A 17637-nucleotide genomic window follows, 5' to 3' on the forward strand; every position below is an offset into this window, starting at 1 on the left:
AACCTGGAGGGCGGAGGTTGCAGTGAGCTGAGATCACGTCATTGCACTCCAGCCTGGGCAACAGAGCGAGACTCCATCTCAAAAAAAAAAAAAACCCCAAAAAAACATTTCCATGGTGAGGCAGGAGAAGAGGGCCTGGAGGCAGGGAATCTAAGGACTTCCTAGAACTAAATCAAATGGAAACACTTCAACTATAACAGGAAATATCCTCTTCATTTACATAGGGCATACACCATACACCCAGTAAATGACTCTGTAACTTTACTTCCTCTTCTTCATTTACAGAGAATGTAGGCCAAGTAAGTAACTTTGTAAACTCACTTTAGCCTCTTCATTTGCATAGGGCATACACAAAGTAACTAGTGAAAACCTCTCACGGGTATTTAAAACCCAGAAAATTCTGTAACTGGGCTCTTGAGCCCGTATGCTCAGGCCCACTCCCACCCCATGGAGTGTACTTTCATTTTCAATAAATTTCTGCTTTTGTTGCTTCTTTCTTTCCTTGCTTTGTTTGTGCATTTTGTCCAATTCTTTGTTCAAGATGCCAAGATCCTGGACACCCTCCACCATTAACAATGGCGACATTCAGAATAATGTTTGACCAAATATCTGAGCATTGTGGCCCAGCCAAGTTGACCCATAAAATTAATCATCACACAGCCTAACCAGGAATGACAATACCCATGAAAGCAAGGCCCAAGTGCTTCTCTCTAAATGAGGCCTTATGCTCTTATGCCAAGCCTACTGCCTCCAATCCATCAACCAACCTGGCTCATAGTCTTAACAAGCTTTGTCATCCAGCTTCACAAACTGGGGCAGATGAGAAAGAAGGGAAGGAGACAGACAGGACTTGTAAGAGACAGATGCAACAAAAAGCGAGGAGTGACTGCCCACAGGCTAAGAGCAAGGAGACAGAAGATCTATAAAAAGTGGACAGAAGAACTATAAAAGCTCAGCAGCCTAGGGCCCTTGAGTGTTAGGACAAATTGTTGTGCCTGCTTCAAGAAGTGAGGCTATTCTACAGCCCAGTACAGAAACTGACGTTCTTAATCATATATCTGGGACTCTAAATAACAGCACATTTAGATTAGGGCTTTTTTTTTTTTCTTGACAGAATCTTGCTCTGTCGCCAGACTGGAGTGCAGTGGCACGATGTCGGCTCACTACAACCTCCTCCCAGGTTCAAGTGATTCTCCTGCCTCATCCTCCCAAGTAGCTGAGACTACAGGTGTGTGCCAACACACCCAGATAATTTTTGTATTTTTAGTAGAGATGGGGTTTCACCATGTTGGCCAGGATGGTCTCAATCTCTTGACTTTTTGATCCACTTGCCTCGGCCTCCCAAAGTGCTGGGATTACAGGCATAAGCCACCACGTAGATTCGGGCTTTTTACAAGGATAGCTGTTACAAGAAGTGGGAGGGAAGAAAAAGGGCAGTTTTTTTAAAGGGTGGACAGTGGGGATGGTAGTCATCGGCCTTTGTGACTCCCCCACTCCCACCTCAACACTCACTCCTGCAAGGGGAATGTAATGGATTATCTATTGGCTCTTTTTAACAATTGGTTCTTCCTTTCTCAGGACAATGGCGTCAAGATTTCATTTTAAGAGAATTGTGCTCCCCATTCTTAGGCATGTAACTGGGGTGAAATTGACACCATGGCTTCTTCAGGGTGGGCCTCATGACTGCAGCCAGTTGAAATATGCCATCTATCCTTCTGACTTTGGTTTTAAACTGGCATTGCAGTGATGCAGGGGATGTTTGCTGGAGGCTTCAGAGGAAATAAAAGACACTTCCTTCCTCACCTCACTGGGTGGTGTCTCATGAGAATGTGGTCTAGAACTGCTGTAGCCATTCTGCTCCCATGAAGGAGGAGCCTGGAGTTTCCAAGTGATTGGGAGGAAGTCTTCTCTGTAGAGAGTGAAGATAAAGTCAAAATTATAAAGGGCAGAGGATGTAACTGCCCAACAAGTTCTCCTTGTCTGCTGCCTGGGCAGAGCCAATTTTTCAAGGCAGGGGAATTGCAATAGAGAAAGTTTAATTCCCTCAGAGCTGGCTGTACCGGAGACCAGAATTTTATTACTCAAATCAGTCTCCTTGTGAATTTGGGGATCAGGTTTTTTAAGGATAATTTTGTGGTTAGTGGACCTGTGAGTTGGGAGTGCTGACTGGTTAGGTCAGAAATGAAATTATGGGGAGGCCGGGTGCTGTGGCTCGTGCCTCTAATCCCAGCACTTTGGGAGGCTGAGGCAGGTGGATCACAAGGTCAGGAGATCGAGACCATCCTGGCTAACATGGTGAAACCCCATCTCTACTAAAAATACAAAAAATTAGCCGGGCGTGGTGGCGGGCACCTGTGGTCCCAGCTACCCGGGAGGCTGAGGCAGGAGAACGGTGTGAGCCCAGGAGGTGGAGCTTGCAGTGAGCTGAGATTGCACCACTGCACTCCAGCCTGGGCGACAGAGCTAGACTCCATCTCAAAAAAATAAAAAAAATAAAAGTAAAAGAAATGAAATCATGGGGAAGTTGTCGTCTTGGCACCAAGTCAGTGCCTGGGTGGGGGCCATAAGACTGTTACTGGAAAGGGGTCTCTATCCAGACGCCAAGGGAGGGTTCTTGGATCTTGCACAAGGAAGAATTTGGGGCAAGTCCATAGAGTAAAGTAAAAGCAAGTTTATTAAGAAAGTTAAGGAATAAAAGAATGGCTACTCTATAGGCAGAGCAGCCCTGAGGGTTGCTGGTTGCACATTTTTATGGTTATTTCTTGATTGTATGCTAAACAAGGGGTGGATTATTCATGAGTTTTCCAGGAAAGAGGTGGAGAATTCCTGGAACTGAGAGTTCCTCCCCTTTTCAGACCGTATAGGATAACTTCCTGATGTTGCCATGACATTTGTAAACTGTCATGGTGCTCATGGGGTGTTTCTTAGCATGCTAATGCATTATAATTAGTGTATAATGAGCAGCGAGGATGTCCAGAGGTTGCTCTCATTGCCATCTTCATTTTGGCTGGCTTCTTTACTGTAACCTGTTTTATCAGCAAGGTCTTTTTTTTTTTTGAGATGGAGCCTTGCTCCGTCACCCAGGCTGGAGTGCAGTGGCGCGATCTTGGCTCACTGCAACCTCCACCTCCCGGGTTCATGCCATTCTCCTGCCTCAGCCTCCCGAGTAGCTGGGACTACAGGCGCCTGCCATCTCGCCCAGGTAATTTTTTGTATTTTTAGTAGAGACGGGGTTTCACTGTGTTAGCCAGGATGGTCTCGATCTCCTGACCTCGTGATCCACCCACCTCGGCCTCCCAATGTGCTGGGATTACAGGTGTGAGCCACCGGCCCGGCCCTAGCAAGGTCTTTATGACTGTATCTTGTGCTGACCTCCTAAGGTCCATCCTGTGACTTAGAATGCGTAACCTCTTGGGAATGCAGCACAGCAGGTCTCAGCCTTATTTTACCCATCCCGTATTCAAGATGGAGTCTCTCTGGTTCAAACACCTCTGGCAAGACCAGGCTGGGCATGATGGCTCACGCCTGTAATCCCAGCACTTTGGGAGGCCGAGGCAGGGGGACCACTTGAGGTCAGGAGTTCAAGACCAGCCTGACCAACAAGGTGAAACTCTGTCTCTAATAAAAATACAAAATTAGCCCAGCATGGTGGTGTGCACCTGTAATCCCAGCTACTTGGGAGGCTGAAGCAAGAGAATCACTTGAACCCGGAGGCAAAGGTTGCAGTGAGCCAAGATCACACCACTGCACTTCCGCCTGGGCGACAAGAGCAAAACTCTGTTTCAAAAAAGAAAAAAAAAAGTGTGAATGCCAAATGTCTGAGACAGTTCTCAGACAATTTAGGAAGTCTACTTGGCCAAAGTTAAAGATGTGCACCCATGACATAGCCTTCGGAGGTCCTGATGACATGTGCCAACATGGTCGGGGCACAGCTTGGTTTTATACATTCTAGGGACGCATGAGACATCAATCAATATATGTAAGATGTACATTGGTTCCGTCCGGAAAGGTGAAACAACCCGAAGTGGGGACAGGGCTTCCAGGTTATAGATAGATAAGAGACAAAAGGTGGCTGGGCATGGTGGCTCATGCCTGTAATCCCAGGACTTTGGGAGACCAAGGCAGGCAGATCACCTGAGGTCAGGAGTTCAAGACCAGCCTGGCCAACACGGCAAAACCCCGTCTCTACTAAAAATACAAAAATTAGCTGGGCATGGTGGCAGATGCCTGTAACCCCAGCTACCTAGGAGGCTGAGGGAGGAGAATCGCTTGAACCTGGGAGGCAGAGGTTGCAGTGAGCCAAGATCACGCCACTGCGCTCCAGCCTGGGCAACAGAGCAAGACTCTGCCTTGGGGAAAAAAAAAAAGGTTGCATTCTTTCCAGTTTCTGATTAGCTTTTCCAAAGGAGGCAGTCAGAAATGCATTTATCTCAGTGAGCAGAGGGATGACTTTGAGTTCTGTCTGTCGTTTGTCCACAAGGAAATTCCTTCTGAGCGAGGTACGTAGCTTTTTTATCTTAGTAGCTTTTTTTTCTCTTTTTTGCTTTTTTTTTTTTTTTGAGATAGAGTTTCCCTCCGTCACCCAGGCTGGAGCGCAGTGGCACGATCTCAGCTCACTGCAACCTCCGTCTTCTGGTTTGAAGCGATTCTCCTGCCTCAACCTCCCGAGTAGCTGCAATTACAGGCACGCACCATGACAACTGGCTAATTTTTGTATTTTTAGTACAGATGGGGTCTCACCATGTTGGCCATCTCAAACTCCTGATCTCAAGTGATCCTCCTGCCTCGGCCTCCCAAAGTGCTGGGATAACAGGTGTAAGCCACCGCACCCAGCCTTAGTAGCTGTGTGTTTTAGGAATAGAGTGGGAGGCAGGTTTGCCCTAAGCAGTTCCCAGCTTGGCTTTTCCCTTCGGCTTAGTGATTTTGGGGTCTCAATATTTATTTTCCTTTCACAGTTGCAGCTATTGCTATCATCCAATGCACTGGTACAGTTTTGAAGTTGCTCCAGATTGGCCTATAGATCCATTCCCAATTGCTGCTGAGGTTCGGAATATGATTATCTTGTCAAGATACTCATAATCCATTTATTTATTAATGCAACAACCATTTAGTGTCTATGCCTCAGGCATCCTGCTTGGTGAGCTAGACAGTCAAGGCAACTGCCCTCAGCTGGGTGTGGCGGCTCATGCCTGTAATCCTAACACTTTGGGAGCCTGAGGCAGGAGGATCACTTGAGGCCAGGAGTTCAAGACCAGTCTGGGTAACATAGTGAGACACCATCTTTATAAATAATAATAGTGTTTTTTTTTTTTTTTTTGAGACAGAGTCTCACTTCGTCACTCAGGCTAGAGTGCAGTGGCACAATCTTGGCCCACTGCAACCTCTGCCTCCCAGGTTCAAGTGATTCTCCTGCCTTAGCCTCCCAATTAGCTGGGATTACAGGCGTGCACCCATGCCTACCTAATTTTTATATTTTCAGTAGAGGTGGGGTTTCACCATGTTGGCCAGACTGGTCTCAATCTCCTGACCTCAAATGATCTGCCTGCCTTGGCCTCCCAAAGTGCTGCGATTACAGGCATGAGACACTGCGCCCGGCCAAAACAATAAATTTTTTAAAAAGGTAACCGACTTAATAGACCTTATAGTTGAGTCGGGAAAGTCAACATTAAATAAATAATTACACCTGAAAACATATAATTATCAACTGTGCAAAGTGCAATGAGGGACAAGAACATAGTGCTCTAACAAAGAATGAGGGAGACCTAGTTTCGATCGGCAAAGTGTGCAAATGGGTAGGGCATGGCCTCTCCACAGAAGTGTTATTTAAGTGCAGGCCTTCATGTTCAAATGGGCTTTAGCTCAGCATGGGAAGAGACTTTTTTGTTTGTTTGTTTTTGAGATAGTCTTGCTCTTTCACCAGGCTGGAGTGCAGTGGCACGATCTCAGCTCACTGCAACCTCCGCCTCCCGGGTTCAAGCGATTCTCCTGCCTCAGCCTCCCAAGTAGCTGGGATTACAGGCACACGCCACCACATCTGGCTAATTTTTGTATTTTTAGTAGAGACGGGGCTTTACCATGTTGGCCAGGATGGTCTTGATCTCGTGACCTCATGATCCACCTGCCTTGGCCTCCCAAAATGCTGGGATTATAGGCATGAGCCATGGTGCCCAGCTGGGAAGAGGCATTTTAAGCAGAAAGAACTGCATATGCAGAGAGGGAAATTAATTTGCATGTTTAATGAACTGAATGGCCAGTATGACTGCAAAGCTAGTGGATAAGAGGCAGGGTCTGTTTCTATAATTCATTCTCTCCTTCACATTTCTTTTAATTAAAAAAATGTTTTAATAGAGATGAGCTCTCCCTATGTTGCTCAGGCTGGTTTTGAACTCGTGGGCTCAAGTAATCCTGCTGCCTAGACCTCCCAAAATGCTGGGATTACAAGCATGAGCCATTGTGCCCAGCTTCCCCTTCACATTTTTTTTTTTTTTAAAGACGGAGTCTCACTCCATCACTCAGGCTGTAGTGCAGTGGCGGGGTCTCGACTCACTGCAACCTCTGCCTCTCGGGTTAAAGCAATTCTCCTGCTTTAGCATCCCGAGTAGCTGGGACTACAGGCGTGCGCCACCGCACCCAGCTAATTTTTGTATTTTTAGTTGAGATGAGGTTTCACCGTGTTGGCCAGGATGGTCTCGATCTCTCGACCTCATGATCTGCCTGCCTCAGCCTCCCAAAGTGCGGGCATTACAGGCATGAACCATTACGCCCGGCCTCCTTCACATTTCTTGGGACTCTTCCTCTGGGCCAGGCTGTGTTCAGGGAACAGGGTTATAGTGATTGATTAATAATAACAATGGCTAATATTCATTGAGTACCTACCATTTGTTATTAGAACTATTATTCTAAGCACTTTAATACATGAACTCATTTAAGCCTTTCCGCAACCCTATGACCTAGATGCTACTATTGTTTCCATTTCACAGACAGGGAAACTGAGGCATAGAGAAACTATGCAATTTTCAAGAGCATACAACCAGTAAGTGGGTAGAACTGGGATTAATCCAAGCCCACTGACTCCAGGACTCATAGGCACTTATACTCTTAACCACTGTGATTCATGGGTGACTCTTGTCAAGGATTAGAGAACAGTAGTTATAGCAATATTAGCTACTCAAAGAGTGCTTTGGATGTAGGCAGCTAGTTTAGAAAATAATTTCCCAAATTTGTAAGATCATAAGAGCTCCCCTGCAGTGCTTGTTAAAAACAGATCATTTTCAGGCCAGGCACAGTGGCTCATGCCTGTAATCCTAGCACTCTAGGAGGCCCAGGTGGGCGGATTGCTTGAGCTCAGGAGTTCCAGATGAGCAACATAGTGAAACTCGTCTCTACTAAAAATACAAAGTATTAGCCAAGCATGGTGGCGCACGGCAATAGTGCCAGCCACTTAGGAGGCTGAGGTGGGAGAATCACCTGAGCCCAGGAGGTCGAGACTGCAGAGATTGTGCCACTGCACTCCAGCCTAGGCAACCAGAGTGAGACCCTGTCTCAAAACAACAACAACAACAACAAAACACAGATAATTTTCATAGAGATTTGGATTCAATAGGTCCATTCTGGAATTTGTATTTTCAACACGTTTGACAAATGCTGGCTAAGTAGTTCAGTACAACGGCTCTTGAGTTGAAGAGATCCTAATATGGTTACTCGCAGCTTTACTACCTCTCTAGATGTGTGTCACCTTGTGCAAGTTCGTTCATCTCTCTGAGCGTCAGTTTCCCCAAATGACGGATGCAGCTAATAACAGCACCACCTCCTAGGGCTGTAGTGGGGATTAAGTGAGCCGCGTGCAAACTGCTTAGCGCCGTGCCTGGTGCATAGCAAGCAAAGATAATAACAGAAAGATGGTGGCAGACACTGGGAAGTTCAAGCTGAGACAGTCCTCCAAGACATCCACCTTTTCATCCTTTTTTTTTTTTTTTTTTTTTTTTTAATTTTTGTATTGGCAAGGTCTCTCGCTGTGTTGCCCAGGCTGGTCACCAACACCTGGACTCAAGCGATCCTCCCTCCTTGGCCTCCCAAAGAGCTGGGGTTACAGGCGTAAGCCACCCCAGTGGCTCCTTCTGACTTTATGATAGAGTTGTCAGATAAAAAGAATCAGGACGCTTCCATTCAAACCTGCAAAAAGAGAAAAATTTTAAAAAATTAGGACGCCCAGTTCAATTGGAATTTCAGATAATGAAAAAAAAAATTTAACGTAAGTAGCTCCCAAATACTGCATAGGACGTATTTATACCAAGTCAGTCATTATTTAAAAAAAAAAATCTGAAATTCCAATTTAACTGGGAGTCCTGCATTTTTACTTGTTAAATCTAGTAACTCTGCCTTTAGGGAAGGACTGCCCCCAAAGCCTTATCCCCGCCCACGCGTGCCCTAGACAGTCTCTACCCGCCAGGCGCGCAGGTCGATCCCAGAGGGGCCGCTGGCGCCTCTGCTCCGCCCAGGCAGCACTAGTGGCGCCCCGAGCCACCGGGCCCCGCCCCGTCCCGCCCCAGTCCCGCCCCGTCCCGCCCCAGTCCCGCCCCGAGAGCAAAGGGCGTCGCCCGAAGCGGGGCAGGTCCCTCGGTTTCCCTGTGTGAAGTCGCGCGGCTTCCACCCACGCAGTGTTCTAAGTGAAGACCAGAAACTCGCTCGCCATGTCGGCTGCAGAGGCGGGGGGTGTTTTCCACAGAGCCCGGGGCAGGACCCTTGACGCGTTTCCCGCAGGTACTGCCCGCCCCTCACGCGGGGAGAGGACTCTGGGGCTGCGGAACCTTCCGCCGGGGGAACCTTTTGTTCAGGTGTGCGCTCCGCCAGTCGGACACCATCCGGAGCTGCACCTGGGCCTGGGGGCCGCCATAGCTGCATCAAAGCCTGCACTTAGGGTTTCCAGGGGCGCAGTTGAGAGGCGAGGCCGAGAGAGCGGTCTGGTCCAGGAGCCTACCTGACCTTGACCTAACTTCCCCCGGAGAAGGGAAGTAAGCGGAAGGTAGCAAAGCGTAGTTAATGACAGCTTGGGCTCTGCAGCGAGACCTGGTTTCCAAGCCCTGCGTTAGCATCTTGGCCTCAGCTTCCACATCTGTGAAACGGGAATACCTGTGGGTGTTACTGGATAAGCGCTCGGTGCATGTTAGAGGGCGTCGGTTTTATTAAGGTTGTTCACCGTTATGTATTCTGTACTCCGTAATTACGGTTATTTACTATAAGTCATTCACCGAAATGGTAGCATTGCCCCATCAGAGCAGTAGAAAGGGAGGGCAGTGGAGAGTCGTAGTAAAGTGCTTGGATTTTGGATTTAGATTATCTGCTTTGCCATAAAAATGGGTTTGATAATACTTGCCTCATAGGGTTGTTGGAAGCGTAAACAGATCAAAAGTATTTTTGTAACCCGCTGTTGGACGCATGCTAGGTGCTAAGTAAAGAGGGAGGTTTGTTTCTGGTTCGTTGATTCCCCTCCGTGGCTTTTTGCTTCCTGGAGCCAGATCCTCTCCCAGGCTGTCACCAGCTTTATAACCCCAGGGAAGTCACCCTAAATACCCTACGTGATCAGGCTTGTGTGCACTTCCTTCAGGGTAGTCATTCTCTCTCTTGCCCAATTCTGAAACAGGTTTTGTTGTTACCCTTGTTTGAACTGCATTTAAAAGGGCCAAGGCCATTCTTTCCCTGAGGGTCTTGGCGCTTGCTGTTTTCTCCTTCTTTAGCAGGGTTGGTGAGCCTGGCCCTCTCAATCGTCACACCTCATTTTAAAGTTCATTCACTTCCTCAGAGAGACTTTACCTGCTACCTTATCTAAAGTAGGTTTCTCCGGTAATTCTATGGTAAAACCTTATTTATTCATTTAAGGCGGAGTCTTGCTCTATCGCCCAGGCTGGAGTACAGTGGCACGATCTTGGCTCACTGTAACCTCCGCCTCCCGGGTTCAAGCGATTCTCCTGCCTCAGCCTCCGGAGTAGCTGGGACTATAGGCACTCACCACCATGCCCGGCTAATTTGGTATTTTTAGTAGAGATGGGGTTTCTCCATGTTGGCCGGGCTGGTCTCGAACTCCCAACCTTAGGTGATCCGCCATCCTCAGCCTCCCAAAGTGCTGGGATTACAGACCTGAGCCACTGCACGTGGCCTGGGACGACTGTACTTTAATGCAACTTGTCTTTTTTGTCCAACATGAAGATTTTGCTCTTTTCTTGCTGGGCAACATTCCATTGGATGATTATATACCTTATACATTCTGTTGATATATATGCTGAATATCTTCTCTTTGCCGCTCTACACCTTTTTCCCTTCCCAACCATGCCCCAGGGGGTTGCCCTCCGTGAGCTGCATCAGTGGGCTCGTTGCCTTTTGGTTTTCCTTTGGGCTCAGCCAGTGGGGAGCCCTGAGAAGAAATAAGAGCAGGGAGAGAAGCAAAAGGCAGCTGTATTTATTCTTGCAGTTTACTCTCTGTGGGGTTGCCTCGTCTGGTTGTCTTCCTCCCCACCCTTGAAGGTCAAGGTCGCTCCTTTTCTCAGGACAGCATTTCTCATTCCCTCTAGTTCTGGATTTGAGTAACCATTTCCTCCTTTGAGGCGTGGGAGTGGCAGTGGTTCTGCTTTTCTAACCTTGGGTTACCACACTCCCTTGTAGGTTTCTTCCACCCAACCCACCCCAAGTAATCCCTTTTTAAACCCTTTTTAAAATCATCCTAATTTGAGAATGCCAGCTTTTTCCAGCAAGGATCTTGACTAATACAATGGCCATTTAGTTGTTTCTGGTTTTTGCCCTTGGTAACAGTGTGAACATTCTGTACAAATCTCTTTGTGGACACATGGGAGAGTTACTCCGAGGCATATACCTACAAGCTAAGTTCTGGGTTATAGGGTATAATCATCCCCAGCATTACTAGATGTGGTCAAACTGCCTTCCAAAGTGGTAGCACCAATTTATACTCCCACCAGCAGTATATGAGAGTTCCTTGTTACTCTGCTGTATTATTATTATTATTTTTTTCAGTTCAAGAAATATTTGTTGTGGGCTGGCTGCGGTGGCTCACGCCTGTATATTTGTTGTGGACCGGCCGCGGTGGCTCATGCCTGTAATCCCAGCACTTTGGGAGGCTGAGGCAGGTGGATCACCTGAGGTCAGGAGTTCGAGACCAGCATGGCCAACATGGCGAAACCCCATCTCTACTAAAAATACAAAATTAGCTGGGTGTGGTGGCACATGCCTGTAGCCCCAGCTACTTGGGAGGCTATGGCAGGAGAATTGCCTGAGCCCGGGAAGCAGAAGTTGCAGTGAGCTGAGAATGTGCCACTGTACTCCACCCTGGGCAGCAGAGCAAGACTCCATCTCAAAAAAAACAAAAACAAAAAAACAAAAAAAAAAAACCGTAAGGAAATATTTCTTATATTCCTATTGCACTGTACAGTATTGTGGAGAATAGGAAGTTGGGGGCGGGGGAGTGGTTCAAGTCACATGCTCTTAGAGGCTTGTAATAATCCAGGTACAAAGCTAGGGCACAAAAAATAATGCTTGGCTACTGGTGGGGTCTGAGGTCATTCACGCAGGGCTTCCCTGAGGAAGTGTTGCTTCGTCTGATTGCTAAAAGAGGAGTATGAGTTAACTGGGCCAGGAAGGGAGGGAAGACCATTGTGGACCACGGGCAGAGCCAGTGTGAGAGTCCCAGGACATGGCAGGATGGGAAAGGGAAGGATGAGGGCTGAAGGAAGTCTCTGAATCTGGAGCAGAAAGATGAGGTTGGGACATGGTGTGGGATGAGGCTGGAGAGGGAGGTGGTGGTAACTAAGGATTTTCGTCGTATCCTAATAGCATCAAGAGGTTTCAAGCTGGTTGTGTGAGGAAGCAAGGATGCATGATCAGATTGTTATTTTGAAAAGAATAGTCTGGTTACAGCAATGGCAACAAAAGCATTTCTACTTTAGAGCAACTTGGTATCAATCCAGTTGGAAGCTGGAGCTCAAGGATTTGTCCGGAGGCTGCATTTCTGTAGTCCCCCATAGTTTACTTTTTTTTTTTTTTGAGACGCAGTCTAGCTCAGTCACCCAGACTGCAGTGCAGTGATGCTACTCACTGCAACCTCCACCTCCCAGGTTCAAACGATTCTCCTGCCTCAGCCTCCAGAGTAGCTGGGATTACAGGCATGTACCACCATGCCCGCTAATTTTTGTGTTTTTAGTAGAGACAGGGTTTCGCCATGTTGGCCAGGCTGGTCTGGGACTCCTGATCTCAGGTGCCTCGGCCTCCCAGAGTGCTGGGATTTACAGGCATGAGCCACTGCACCTGGCCCCCATTGTTTACTTTGAATGTGTTTATTTGCTGTAGCTGGAGGTACCTATTGGGCACAGGGTGTCTTCCAGTGGAGATAATGGGAGTGCTGAGGTACAGAAGCTTCCTAGGCCATTGCAGCTGCCAGGGGGCCACCACTGGGACCAGAGGATCAGAGAGCAGCTCCCCTGGATAAGAATGGGGATGGTGGAGAAAGACTTGACGATAAATCTATAAGATACCTACCCTGCTGATAGGAGGAGAGAGTGACTCTGAACTTTTCTTAGCCCTGAGTAAATCTAGAAGTGGGGCCAGCACTTGATCTCCTCTATGAGCCATGCAGTCCCATAGACACACCCAGGATGGGTCATTTAACGGAGAGCCTGGAGAGGCCCAGCCTCAAAGTGTTCTGCTGAGAACCCCAGGTTTGTGGGTTCACATTACTAGGTGCTGAACCCTACCCTACCATTGCTGCTTCCATTGCACTCATTGACAATTCCACGGGGTCCTGACTCTCTTAGCATCACTGACAACTTGGAGAGGTGCCCTTAGAGGCATCAGAGGCCTCTCCAGGCTCCTTGGGAAGCCAGTAGAGTTGCCCCTTGGGCAGACTGAGAAAGAACTAGCTTTTCAAGGCTGGGAGCAGTGGCTTACGCCTGTAATTCCAGCACTTTGGGAGGCCGAATTGGGTGGATTGCTTGAGGCCAGGAGTTTAAGACCAGTCCGGCCAACATGGCGAAACCCCGTCTCTACTAAAATTAAAAAAATTAGCCCGGTGTGGTGGCAGGCATCTGTAATCCCAGCTACTCGGGAGGCTGAGGCAGGAGAATCGCTTGAACCTGGGAGGCGGAGGTTGCAGTGAGCCGAGATCGTCCGCTGCACTCCAGCCTAGGAGACAGTGATGACTGTGTCTCAAAAAAAAAAAAAAAAAAAACACGAAAAACTGACTTTTCCCCTTCTCTTGCCAAAACACACACCGTCAAAGGGGCTTGATTAACTCAAGCAACAGTCCCTAAAAATCACAGCTCTGAACCCTTCACCTTTGCTGCAGAATCAGCTCATTGAGCAGTTTGTTTTCCAAGTGTAGCCTGCCATTTAAATGAAAGAGCGCTTTGCTTTAAGACCCATTTCCTCCCACCGGTGATTTACGTGAGTAACAGTATTCCCATCAACTCCTTCCAGTAGTGGTGTGTGTGACACTTGGTTTCAGTCATCCGTTCCCTGTTAACATAATCTGCTAAGCTCTGTTGACGGATGTTGATTAAAAAAAATTGTACACGTCTCACCTGAGAAAGCTCACATTCCTAAGGCATGTTCAGATACTCATTTTAATTAGGCAAATTGATAATTAGGTTTTCTTGACACATATCCTAATTAGGACTACTTTCTTCTAGTAATTGTCTTTTGAGAAGTTTATGGCTTCTGTTTTGAAGAAATCCTAAAAGGGAGAGATATCAAGATAAAATATGCTTTTAAAGTGACTTATATTTAATTATTTTTAGGTCTGAATCTGTTTTTCCAGTTTGCTGTTTTCCCTTCAGAGAACTGGACTAATGGGTGTTATTCTTAAAAAGATCATTTTCCCAGACATTTCATTCCTAAGAAGCTGATGGAATTTGCTAATCCTGAATCTTTCCTTGTACTCTCTGGAAAACTTCTCCCTTGGCAGAGAATAAATAGAGTCTCAGTAAAAAAATAACTCACTCCATCTCTTGCATGTCTCACCTAAGAACTTTTCTAGAAATAGTAGACCTGGAAAGGTATCTCCAAGTTTGAACAAAGTTGAAAATATTGTGGTTTTAAAAATTCTAACAGGATGATGATGATGAAATAAATGCTTTAAATTGTGCGATACATTTATGCTGAACCAGTTATCTCTTATTTGAGATATATTTGAAGGTCCCCTTATTTGAGGGTTCCTATGAGTAAATAGAGCTTACGATTACTTTCTCACCTCTTTGTTGTAATCATCAGTCAAGAGATAGAGTGACCAGCACACGTATGTAAAAAGTTTGCACTATAACATTTCCAGAAAATACAATTAATTTTATTTTTGAATGTCAGGGTTTTTCCTCATTTTAAAAAATTTATTTATTATATTTTATTTCTTTTGAGGTGGTCTTGCTCTGTCACCCAGGCTGGAGTACAGTGGTGTGATCATGTCTCGTTGCAGCCTCAACCTGTGGTGCTTAAGTGACCCTCCCACCTCAGCCTCCTGGGTAGCTGAGACTACAGGCATGCACCACCGTGCCTGGCTAATTTTTAAGTATTTTTTGTAGAGACAAGTTCTTACTGTGTTGCCCAGGCTGGTCTTGAACTCCTGAACTCAAGCTATCCTCCCACCTCAGCCTCCCAAAGTGTTAGGACAAGCTTGTCCAACCCATGGTCTGCTGGCCACATGTGGCCCAGGATGGCTTTGAATGCGTCCCAGCACAAATTCCTAAACTTTCTTAAAAGTTGAGATTTTTCTGCGGTTTTTTTAAGCTCATCAGCTATCATTAATGTTAGTGTATTTCATGTGTGGCCCAAGGCAGTTCTTCCGTTGTGGCCCAGGAAAGCCAAAAGATTGGACATCCCTGTGCTAGGATTACAGGTGTGAGCCACTGGACCTGGCCTGCTTTAAAAATTTTTTTGGAGACAGGGTCTTACTCTGTTACCTGTGCTAGAGTGCAGTGGCATGATCTCCGCCCACTGCAGCTTCCCCCTCCTGGGCTCAAGCCATCCTCGATCCTCCCACCTCCACCTCCTGAGTAGCTAGGAACACAGAAGGTGCTACCACGCTTGGCTAATTTTTGTATTTTTTGTAGAGACAGTTTCGCCATGTCACTCAGGTTAGTCTTGAACTCTTGGACTTGAGCAATCCTCCTGCTTCAGCCTCCAAAAGTACTGGGATTACAGGCATGAGCCACTGCAACTGGCCTAAATTTTTTAATAACTTTCTTGAGGTATAATTTATATACCATAACATGCATTTTAAGTTTACAACTCAAGGGATTTTAGTAACTTTAGAGTGGTGCAGTCACCATCTAACTTTAGCACATCTCTACCTTCCCAAAAAAGAAGTCTTATATCCACTTGCAAGTCTCTGCATGTTGTCACTCCCAGCACAGGCAACTAATAATTTACCTCTATAGATTTGCCTTTTCTGGACATTTCATGTTAATGGAATAATATGTGGTCTTTTGTGACTGGCCTCTTCTGAGGCTCACTTATTTTGTAGCTTGAACCAATACTTTGTTCCTTTTTACTAAATGATATTCCATTGTATGGATAACCCATTTCGTTTATCCGACCACCTATTGATAAACATTTGGACTGTTTTTTTTTTTTTTTTTTGACACTGATGGACATTTCACCCATCTGGGCACCTCTTGTCTATTGGAAATAAAGCTGCTATGAACAGTCACAGACACATCTTCTTAAGGATGTTTGTTCATATGTCTTTTGGGTAGATACCTAGGATTGGAATTGCTGAGTCATACGGTAACTATGTTTAATATTTTGAGGAACCACCAAACTATTTTCCAAAGCAGACGCTGCATTTTACATTCCCACCAGCAGTGTATATGGGTTCCAGTTTCTCCATATCCTTGCCAACATTTCTTATTGCCGGTCTTTTTTATTATAACCATCCAAATCGGTGTGAAGTGGTATCTCATTGTGAAGTTTTTTTTTTTTTTTTTTTTTTTTTTTTTTTTGAGACAGGGTCTCAGTCTGTCGCGCAGGCTGGAGTGCAGTGGCATGATCTCGGCTCACTGCAACCTTTGCCTCCCGGATTCAAGAGATTCTCCTGCCTCAGACTCCCAAGTAGCTGGGATTTCAGGTGCATACCACCACACCTGGCTAAATTTTGTATTTTTTAGTAGAGATGGGGTTTCACCGTGTTGGCCAGGCTGGTGTGGAACTCCTGACCTCAGGTCGGCCTCCCAAAGTGCTGGGATTACAGGTGTGAGCTACAATGCCTGGCCAGTTGTGTGTTTCTTCTTTTGACTTTGCTGTCTTTTTCTACCTGTACGCTACAAATTCTTGAGGAGCAAGAAGCCCAGACCTAGGATGGTGTCTAGCAGTAGTAGACATTCAGTGGCTTTTTTTTTTTTTTTTTTTTAAATACAAAGTCTTGCTCTATCGCCCAGGCTGGAGTGCAGTGGCATGATCTCGGCTCACTGCAACCTCTGCTTCCCGGGTTCAAGTGATTCTCCTGCCTCCGACTCCCAAGTAGCTGGGACTACAGGTGCGTGCCACCACACCTGGCTAATTTTTGTGTTTTGGTAGAGACGGGATTTTACCATGTTGGCCAGGCTGGTCTAGAACTCCTGACCTCAAGTGAACTGCCCGCCTCGGCCTCTTGAAGTGCTGGGATTACAAGCCTAAGCCACCATGCCTGTCCTCAGTGACCATTTAATATTGAGTAAATGGATGAGTATGAATGAATACACTTCACCTGGGTCACCTGTGTGTATCTGTCCAACCCACTGCTCTCATGTACCATGGAGTCTCCGAACTAAACAAAGCTGAGACCAAGGTATTGATCAAACCAATAGAAGTTGTTGGCTGGGTATGGTGGCTCACGCCTGTAATCCTAACACTTTGGGAGGCTGAGGCGAGTGGATCACTTGAGGTCAGGAGTTCGAGACCAGCCTGGCCAACATGGTGAAACCACATCTTTACTAAAAATAGAATAATTAGCTGGGCATGGTGGCTGGCACCTGTAATCCTAGCTACCCGGAGGCTGAGGCAGGAGAACTGCATGAGCCTGGGAGGTAGAGGTTGCAGTGAGCAAAGATCATGCCACTGTACTCCAGTCTGGGCCAGAGAGCAAGACTCCGTCTCCAAAAAAAAAAAAAAAGTTGCATGACTACTTCAGGTGGCTGTGCACTGTTTGTGCACTACTCCAAAGCATCTAGAGGCAGAGGTTGTGGGTGCCCTCACATGGAGCACATCTGCCTGGAGGAAGGGTTACCTTCTCTTTGCATCTGGGGCTTCTGTTAGCCAGCCTTGTGCCAACACAGCTGCTTCTGCCCAGAGAAGGTGCCTTCTACCAATTCTTCCCAGAGTGCTGCCTGGGACAGCAGCTGCCTGCTGTCTTATTAGGGAAATGGGAGAAAAAAATAACAGCAAACATCCACCAAAACCAGGCAAACCCCAAGTGGAGTTCTGCTCTTGAAAAGTGAGAGAGGTTCTGGAAATTTCTTTTCCCCTCTTTAACCATTGTCTCGAATGGCGTCGGCCAAAGCCAGTGATGCCGAAAGCCGCCTGGCCATGAAGTCCCAGCCCATCTGCTTTCTTAGTTCTCTGAAGAGTTGCAGATAAAGATTTTGGAAGGACGGCCATTGTGGCAGCGAA

General features: G+C 46.7%; 1 protein-coding gene across 4 annotated transcripts in view; it reads left to right on the top strand.

Annotated features, from left to right (window-relative positions):
* Nucleotides 1-8579: 8579 nt before the first annotated feature.
* The window catches only part of CPPED1 (calcineurin like phosphoesterase domain containing 1), a 132674-nt gene continuing 123616 nt past the window's right edge, over nt 8580-17637 (top strand). For 2 of the 4 annotated variants that reach the window (XM_003269299.4, XM_003269300.4), the window contains exon 1: nt 8580-8760. In XM_003269299.4, coding sequence (XP_003269347.1) covers nt 8691-8760 — 70 coding nt within the window. In that variant the 5' untranslated portion in view covers nt 8580-8690. Of the gene's footprint in view, nt 8761-8890; nt 9188-17637 lie in introns of those variants that run through there. The other 2 variants (XM_030798368.1, XM_030798369.1) reach the window with 2 other exon arrangements.

Source organism: Nomascus leucogenys, chromosome 18, assembly GCF_006542625.1.
Source record: "Nomascus leucogenys isolate Asia chromosome 18, Asia_NLE_v1, whole genome shotgun sequence".
Taxonomy (NCBI): domain Eukaryota; kingdom Metazoa; phylum Chordata; class Mammalia; order Primates; family Hylobatidae; genus Nomascus; species Nomascus leucogenys.